The sequence below is a fragment of the Gossypium arboreum genome, chromosome 5 (assembly GCF_025698485.1).
Source record: "Gossypium arboreum isolate Shixiya-1 chromosome 5, ASM2569848v2, whole genome shotgun sequence".
In the NCBI taxonomy this organism is placed as follows: domain Eukaryota; kingdom Viridiplantae; phylum Streptophyta; class Magnoliopsida; order Malvales; family Malvaceae; genus Gossypium; species Gossypium arboreum.
In genome coordinates, this window is record NC_069074.1 from 16,225,053 (window position 1) to 16,234,764 (window position 9,712).

At 35.3% G+C, this 9,712-nt stretch overlaps 1 protein-coding gene across 1 annotated transcript; it reads right to left on the reverse strand.

Annotated features, from left to right (window-relative positions):
• Nucleotides 1-7,190: 7,190 nt before the first annotated feature.
• On the reverse strand, nucleotides 7,191-9,291 carry LOC108484731 (thaumatin-like protein 1). The gene is made up of 3 exons (XM_017788632.2): nucleotides 8,954-9,291; nucleotides 8,200-8,863; nucleotides 7,191-7,660 (listed from the first exon to the last, which is right to left on the reverse strand). Exons 1-3 carry the CDS (start codon nucleotides 9,003-9,005, stop codon nucleotides 7,441-7,443), a joined length of 936 nt encoding a protein of 311 aa, XP_017644121.1. The 5' UTR covers nucleotides 9,006-9,291; the 3' UTR covers nucleotides 7,191-7,440.
• Between the last annotated feature and the right edge of the window lie 421 nt (nucleotides 9,292-9,712).

Consider the following 9,712-nt stretch of genomic DNA (forward strand, 5'->3'; position numbering starts at 1 on the left):
GTGATTTTTCAAAGTTAGACTACTGCTGCTGTCCAAAACAGTTTTAGTGCAAAATGTTGATTTCCATTTTGCCTCAAATTTCACAATTCATACAATTCAGTCCTTACTCAATTAACCCCTCAATTAAGATAATTTTTTTTCAATTAATACTTTTACTAGACATTATAAGTTATTTCATAACTATTGAAATTCAAAATTTCCACATAAAACTCTAACTTCAAACTCTTTTACAATTAGGTCCCAAACATCCACTTTCCATTCAATTCTTCTAATAAAATCAGCATATAAACAATTTAAAGCTCTAATTCTATGCCAAATCATCATATATTTCCAGCACATATTCATAGAAACTTTAAATTTCTTTCGTAGAATCAAAAACTAATGAATTCAACAAGTGGACCTAGTTGTAAAAGTCACAAAAACACAAAAATTTTAAGAAATAATCAATAATTGAACTTACTTGAAGTAAAAATATGAAAAACCAGCTTAAGGGAACTCTTCCATGCGTTTTTTCTGATGAGAATGCAGAAAAATAAAGAGAAATCTAGATAATTCCACTTTAGTCCTAGCTTTATTAAGTAAATTTTGCAATTTTCTAATTTTTCCCTTAATTCTCCTGATTTTCTTGATGATTTCATGCCCTTTCCGTCCAGCCAAAAGAGACCTTGGGTCTATTTTCCTTTTAAACCCTCTTTTTTTATCATTTAAGCTATTTAATCATTTCCCATAATTTTGCATTTGATACAATTTAGTCCTTTTTGTTCAATTAACTATCAGAACTTTAAAATTTCTCAACGAAAATTTAATACTAACTTATTAGCACTCCATAAATATTTATAAAAATGTTTATGGCTTCATTTAAAATTCTCGAGTTCTCGATACCTCATTTTCTATTCTAATTATTTTAATATTTATTTTTAGTACACTATTCACTATTTCAAAATTTTTCCTAACTTCACATTTAACTTGTACTCACTAAATTAATAATATTTCCTACTCATTTGTCAGATTTAGTGATCTCGAATCACTGTTCCGACACCACTGAAAATTAAGCGTTACAGTTGTGATGATGTATCAAACCTGTACAACCTGTTATGGATGTGACCCACTAGCAAAACCTTTCCTGACTTGATGTCCTTCACAAAACAATGATAAGGATGAAATTCAAAAAACACTTGATTATCCCTTGCAAACTGCACTACAGAAATCAAATATTTGTAGACATTTGGAACATGCAAAACATGTTTAAGATGTAAGAGCCTACTACCCGCAACGATTGAGGAGGTCTCTGAGCGATAAGAACGAGAGTATCATTACCCATTAGAAGTTGACTCATACTTGTATATTTGGTAGGATGAGTTAGTGTCGAGACATCATTGGTAATGTGGTTTGTGGCACCTGAATCTGGATACCAAAGTTGACCAGCATCATTTGTGAAAGGTGCTGAAAAATGACAACTTGGTTGACTGCCATGGTATTGAGAAACAGGAGTTCGATTGTAACATTGATACATTGCACAGTTTGAAACAGACTTTTCTACCGGCCTTGAATAAAAAATTGAGGATGATTTACAGACATAGATTGCCCTTCATCAGAAACACCTGTAAAACTTTCATCAAACCGATAGTAACACTTTTGGACAATATGGCCAATTTGACCACATAATTGGCATTGGGGGCGAGTGTGAGAAAACCGACCCCCACGACTCCTACCACGATAGAAGTTTCTCTAGCGTTGAAAACCACCACCTCGGTATTATTATTTATGATCGTGATAATCAGAATTCTTTGATGTTCCTGCATTGTCACGAGCCTGTTTACTAGCCAAATTAGCTTGGACAGGAACATTAGCTAAGAACTCAACTTGTTATGCTTCACAGTCTAACAGCATTTCGGTTAACAGATCAAGGGAAAGACAAGTGGCTGAAGCCACCACTCGTACCGACTCATATTCAACTGATAGCCCTACAAGAATGATGCTAACCTGTTGTAACAGCTCGGTTTTGACCCTAGTCAGAATAGTGGTTTCGGGACCACAAATCCAAGTTATAAAAATATTTTAATATTAATTTCTCTGTATTTGATAAGTGAATTGACATGTGTGAAAGTCTTGAGTGAAAAATTAACTGTTTGTGTGGTTAATTTGCAAAAAAGACCTAATTGCATAAAATATAAAAGCTGTGTGCTAGATGTTTTAGTGTTTATTTGAGTTGGCTTTCTAGAGTAAAGGCCCTTATGTGGTTAATTGACCATTGGAAGTTTGAATGGACATAAAAGGGCATGTGTTAGGTGAAATTATAATGGTTTAATAAAGGTTATAATAGTCAAATGTTTAATAAGTTAATATATGTTATAACAAAACTTGAAAATAGGCATTTTATGCTTTGTTTGTACCGAAAATTGAAGAACAAAAAGAAAAGATAAAGAGTTCTAGAGTTCGGCTAGTTGGAAGCTTAATTTGGGTATGTTTTTGCTTCAGTTTTTGATAATTTCTACGTTTTTATGATCGTTGCTAAGTGTACTATAAAGCCCATGCCTCAATTTCTGATTTTTTTGATGATTTGAAAATGTGCCATGGATGAATTTATGAGTTTTGTGTTGTTAAATGGTGAAATATGAAAGCATGATGTTAGGTTTACATGTTTTGTCTTTGGATTTTAGATGAATTTGAGCAAATTGGGCTAATTTGTGAGAATGTTATTTTGAGAGACTAAAATATAAAATAAATGCAATGTATGGACTTGTATTAGAGCCATGAAAATTCGGCTAAGTTTGTGTGCAAACAAATTTTGTGTATTTTGTGAACTTGTGAAATAGGGACTAAAGTGTCCAAATGTGATAATATGAGAGCTAGTTTGTAAAATGCCCTAAATAAGTGTTTATGGATTGAATTGAATTAATTGGTGAATAAAAGGGTTAATTTTGAAAACCTATAGATCAAGAAAGGAGGAATTCGGACTTAGATCGAAGAAAGTCGAAGGTTATTGAGTAGACAGTCCGAGTCGACAAATTTCGAGTACGAGGTAAGTTCGTACTTAAAATATGGTGTTAAGTATGTTTTGATGTATGTATTATACATAGGTTGTATATAATTGAATTGGACGTCATGGTGATGAAACGGAAGTTTTGGCACTAAGTGTGCGATTTAAACTAGCTTTGGCACTAAGTGTGTGATTTAACTAGCTTCGACTACTTGAGGCACTAAGTGTGCGATATTGACTTAGTCTCGGTTATTTTAGATCGCACTAAGTGTGCAAAAATATTTAGCTTCGGCTAACCTTATAGCACTAAGTGTGCTGATGTATAAAATACGAATAACTCATGGAAAGTCTTATAACATTCAACATTAGGTAAGTACAAAAGTGAATAAGTACGGGAAGTTTCAAGTATGTACATTGCCTAAGTGGTAGATGATGTTATGTATATGAATCTCATTGAGTTGATATAGTTATATGGATTGAAATTGTGCGAATACTCATAGGTTATCATTTTATGTTCATATATTATGAATGTTTTGAGTATGAGCTTACTAAGCCTTTGAAAGCTTACTCTGTGTGATTACTGTCTGTTTAACAGTTATCGTAGATACTGAAGGCTCGGGGATAGTCGAGGATCGTCACCACACTATCGATCTCATTTTGGTACTTTTGAAAATGTAAATATTTGAAGTATGGCATGCATAGACTAGTAGTTATGAAGTATGTTTTGTGATGCATATATATTTAGCCATGTGATTTGGCTAATTTGTGTTTGAAATTATGGCTGAGAAAGGCTTATGATATGTGATGTTAATTTACAACTATGGCATGAATGATGTAAGTTTTAGCATAAAGAATGGTTGATTGGATTGTACATGTATATTTGTTTCCTTGTTGTAGGTTGACCCACAATGGGTGGCAAGTTGGCTTAAACCAAGCCTGCATTGTGTCACACGGCCAGGGGACACGGGTGTGTTTTGTGGTCGTGTAAGAAAAGCAGTATTCTCTTAAAAATTACACGGCCTTGACACACGGGCGTGTTATATGGCCGTTGGTTAAAATCAGTAGCTAGCTAAGTATCACACGACCATAGCACACGGGCATGTCTATTGGCCGTGGGTGAAAGTCAGTATGCCTGCCCTGTTTTGGCATGGTTGGTTCACATGGGGGTGTCTGATGCCCGTGTGAGGCACACGGCCTGGACACATGGGCGTGTGACCTCAATAGAATTGAAAAAATTTCTAAGTATTGAAAGTGGTGTACATGTTCGATTTAGTCCTGACCTCTTCCTAATACATGTTTAAGGTCTCATTGACCTAAGAAAGGGGCTTATGTTGATGTTTGACTATGATGCTATGATGTTTGTGAAATGAATGTGAAGTGTTTCACTATATTTGGTAATGCCGCTTAACCCTAGTCCGGCGATGGATACGGGTTAGGGGTGTTACACCTATTCTTGCTCTGATATTGTACTTCCTGCAGCAACCAACGTATCACTCATGGACTTGATCTTCGCCAAATAATCTTTAATGGACAAGTGACCCTTCTTCTGAAAATACAACACATGTCGAATGTTCGATATCTTGACAGTAGATTTTGTGGCAAACTTCTTTTCAATTGTAGTCCATACATCAAAACTAGTACAAGTACTAGTAAGATAGATCAAGATCTTATCAGAAATAGTCGAAAGTAGCCAAGAAGCTAGTAGTTTGTCTTGTTGAACATACAACACATAATCAGAATTCTTGACTAACTGCCCATCAGGATTAACAACGAACTGAGCAGGAATACTGGCAGTACCTAAAACAAAATCTTGCACACCATACCCTTCAAGAATCAGCATGATTTGGTGTTTCCATAGAAGAAAATTGCTTTCACAAAGTTTAACAGTATCATATTTAGGAAATTGTTGAACCTTCTTCCCAACAACTGAGTTTACAGAAACAGGATCTGAAAAAGGAAAATTGACCTGCTCTCCAACACCATTGGAAGAATTACGCTGACTATCTGCAACAACTTCTTGTGCCATATGACTCGGATACACCGTAGAAAGAAGAAAAGAAAAGAGAAAAAAAAAAACCTTAGCTCGATACCATGTAGAAAAAAAAACCTTAGCTCGATACCATGTAGAGAAACGCAACACAAGCATAAACCAAATAGATAAATTTTATTCCTCAACAACATATACCTCATAGAGACTTAACCATACAATATTTATACAGGACTTGAACTGCTTTAACAACTTCTTAACAAAATAACTACTTTAACTGCTTAACAGCTTAACAGCTATTTGTTTACTTAATCCTTGATAGTACCTGAAGAAACTGCATCATCAAGCCTTTTAAGTAAAGAAAAACATTAAAGACAATAGAGTTAATATAACAATAGCGACCAGGAATTTTGTCTTTAGTTGTTGTTGAGGTACTGTAATTAATTAAGCTATGTGCAATTTGTACTCACGTGTCATATAAATGGACCTTGGGCTTGTGACCCTCAATAACGGGCTTTCCCAATTTTACTCCGTAACCATGCGGGCTTCGCTATATACTTAAAATGCCTAACTACATTGAGGATTCTTCTTCGTGTTGGCTGTCCAAGCGGTATGAAAGCTAAGATGGTTGGATTTCTATTTTTTTTTCTTTTCCTTGGATAACTATGACTGTTATTATCAAAATGAACTTAAAAACAGAAATTATTCATGATCGAGATTACGGAAAGAATAATACCTTTTAATACTGTATGGAAGTGAACTGAAGCTTTGGACGACAAAGATTCCACGTTTTTACTAAATTACAAATTTCGACGGGCAAATTTTACTCATAGGCTGGCTGGCTGGCTGGCAGCCTGGCTTTCCATCGCAACCATCCAACGAATAATGAAAAGAAGCACTACCGAAAGAGAGCTTAAAAGAGGCAGATTTGATTCGTTAGAGATTAGATTTTAATCAGTTGCCATTGCTTTAGATTTTATCTGTAATTAAAAGGTTTATTCCGATTCCTCCAATTTTATGTCATTCAGCGGATGAACGGAACCATCTTTTTGTGTCATGCACGGGCGTAATTCTCCTTGCGGGGCTTTGGTTTTGGACCACTTGGACTCTTTTAAACAAAGGCGAATAAATGGTAATCGACATTCTTTAGAAATTAGAAAGGACCCCTAGACGAATTGTCGCTTTGTTCCTTTCGAAAATCTAGGTGAAAGGTCAGAAGGGTCTCCCTCGAAGGTTTTGCCAATTTCTCAACCCACTGAATATAGCATCTTAACGGTAGCTTTTTCAAGCTTTACCAACCAAATTTGGGTATCTTTTCCTTTCTATCCCAAGATTCAACTGGCATATCTACATTCACATGGACAAAATGCTAGACTGATGACCACTCCCATCACACTATTTAATATAATTTAATTAATGGTCACTTGAAACTGAGATATAACAATAAATTCAGGGGTTCATTACGTAGTTTCGTGCACTTGGATTGTGATTTAGTTCACACTTCCTGATAAAGATAAAAAAGAAAAAAAGAGACCATTGGTGAGAGAATCCATGGTTGATTTCGGCCAACTCTTACTCTGTTCTTCTCAAAAAATATACGCAAGATACTAACGTTCATGCAGTTAAAGCCTCAAGGAAGCACCTCAATCCGCAAGTGATCAAAAGGCAACTGCTTTAGAAGGAGTGTCAGAAAAGGCAAAATGGATTCCTTTTTCTTTGTCATCCTCTGAGTTTTTATGATAAAAGGAACTGATTTTTTAGTAAATGACACGCATAATATTAATTATTAAGTAATTATTAATCACTCATATTTGTTAGATAAGTGATAAAAGTTTGATATCCCTTAAATAAAATTTTAAATTTAAATATTATATATAAAAAAAAAGTAAAATAATTGTCTTTTATTTAGGGACCCAACTCGACTTTTAATTTAATCGAAGTTCAATGTAACTATTGAACATGAAAGAGTCTCAACAAAATTAAGATAATAATATAAAAATAATAAGAAAACGACATGCATATATAGCCACAACCTTTAAATGCATAAAAACAAATATGAAAGATGGCATTGTCATCGACACCATAATTGCTAAACTTCATTGCGGCTAAAATAAATAATCCAACTACCAAGCTTGCAAATCCAGCAAAGGAGGGCTTCCTTTATCAGCTACCCACAAAGAAAAAACCAACCAGATTGCTCACATTCACAGTAAAGTAACACACTTTTAAATTTCTTCAAATGCCTTCTTAATCAATTTAAAATAATGACTAAAGCTCTTCCTTTTCTTTTTTTCTAATCTGTTGCTTTAGGTGTACAACTCTTCCAATGTAAAGGAAAACAAAATTAACCGTAGTCTATTGGTCTATACACATGGCCATGAAATTTGGGCTTTTACAATCCTATTATCAATGGTAGTACTCCCCGGAAAAATCCCGAATAAAAATTCCATTTCAGGTTTGAAGATGGTTGAAATTATGAATAAAATCTAAAGAGGCAGATAAAGGAAATCGCCGAAGCCAACAATGTCGTATGGAGAACACCAGAAGAAAGAGTCCTGGAAGATTCTCCTGTAAGAAAATCTGGTAACCATGAACTATTGTCATCACTTGGAACCTGTCCAGTCCCTGTAATAGATCCATATGTTGTGTTTGCTGTGCCTGTTGTTGGGGTTGTCCTGCTTGCAGATTTTTGACTGTATAAAATAAAATTACAGTGAAAAGAAAGAGAAAATATTAGAGAATATAGAATTTGAACCTAAATGGAGCTTTTAAAAACAACAGCAATTAAATAGTTGAAAAGGAGATTCTGTTCTGATACAAATGGATTAATGAAGTTGTATTTATTTTAATACTCCTTTTTTTCATGGGTTCTAATATATCAATCAGAAAAGTATTTCACAATAAATTTATACACTAAAAAAGTGACTCGTTTTGGACATTATATTGCTAAAAAATTGACAGCAAGATCCTTAATGTATGCCACAAGCTAATGGCAATGACTAAATGACTCATGACCTGTAAACTTGTGCTTTACAAAAGGAAATTTAAGGCTTAGAAAAAAATGGTATGAAAGCAACTATAGAACACATTTTCAGATTCAATGAGAATCTCACCACCCCAACTACAACGCTAATAAAGTTTTGTAATATTTTTAAAACAACTTCAACTTAAAAATATGATAATTAAAAGAAAAAAATAAATAATAGAATATTTCTAAGTCGATAGTGCTTACCTTGTTGATGAAGGGCAGAATGTAATCGTATAGTCAGCGCCGGTACATGTAAACGTACTCGTAGCATCATCATACGCGTAGCTATACGACCTTGGGCAAGCCGCTTTGAACATCCCCGCATAAACAGACGGTTTACAGGTGTCCGGGGTGGCGTAGGCGCCGCTGCAGCAATACTCGGGAGTCCCAAAAGCTTCGCATGCACTCTTACAGGCCTCACCGGAACCGACCCTTAACTCCGCCGGGCACTGCCGGTTCAAGTCATTGACGCACCCTGTTGACAAGCAGGAGCCTGAACCACCACTTGGCTCCACCATCATTGGCAAGTTGTAGCCGTCAACTAAGCTAACGTCGTAGAAATCCTGTGTGCCTGACCCGATCGTGAACTCTGCTAAGGTGGCTGGGGGACTTGCACCTTTGCCATTGCATTCGATTTGGTTTGAGCCACAATCACCGGTTTGGCAGGTGAGTTGACCAGTATTTTGGGCCGATGCGCAACCTGACCTTCCCCAGAACCTACCTGACCAACCAGAAGGTGCCTGAAACGGCCTGGACCCTCCAGACGGTAGCTCAAACCCGGTGCTACCTAACTCGGAGTTGCCAAGGATACCAGGCCAAACTGTGTGGTCACATTTATTCACCAGTGTAAATGTAGTCCCTGAAATCCCTGCGTATATATGTATATATGCAGACTGTGTTAATATTACCGCTAATATTGATTCTATGTTATATAAACATGGAATGTTGAAAATGTTACCTTGGAAGAGGGAGCTCAGACATAATAAACCAATGGAGAAAATCAGATCCATCTGTAATGAAAATTTGAGGGTATAACTAAATACTTAAATATCACTACGCCAAAAAGAAGGGGCAGGTGAATGCTGATGAAAAGATTATAACTTTCTCTTAGGAAGAAAAGGTTGCATTTCCAGTGTGATGATAATCAGTGGAAGGGAAAATGAAATAAAGGGTTAGTTTAATGGTGTTGTTTGGGGATCATCACCTGAAACAGTGTTGGTGGTTTTTCATATATCCCAAAAAGAAATGGGTTAAGTTTGAGGTCTCTTTATGAGGTGATGAAAGGAAATAAATTTTATGTCCTATATATATAGATGGATAATATCATATTTGATAACAGGGTAGAAAGTGGAATAAAATCTACTGTTGTACGAGGACAAAATGAAGACCACGTTAATTTTGGTAGAGTTTCTAAAAAGTTGATATTTTCCATAAAAAAAAAAGAGTATATTTCGGTATTTATTTCTGTAATTCAAAGCAAAATTTATTAGTACTAAGATTTTAACCATTCTAAGTGACGAATATTTTTGGCCAAATACCAAACGTTGAATAAAGTAATGAATTTATTTGGTGCAACTAAACTCTGGCGGTAAAGGTCTTCGTGGCCGGGCGATCCATCCGGCCCGGTCAACTCAGCCCAATTTAAGTTGAATTTAATCTTCAAAATTTCAATTTCGATTCCATCCGAATAAATTCTAAAAATTATTTTATGTTAATA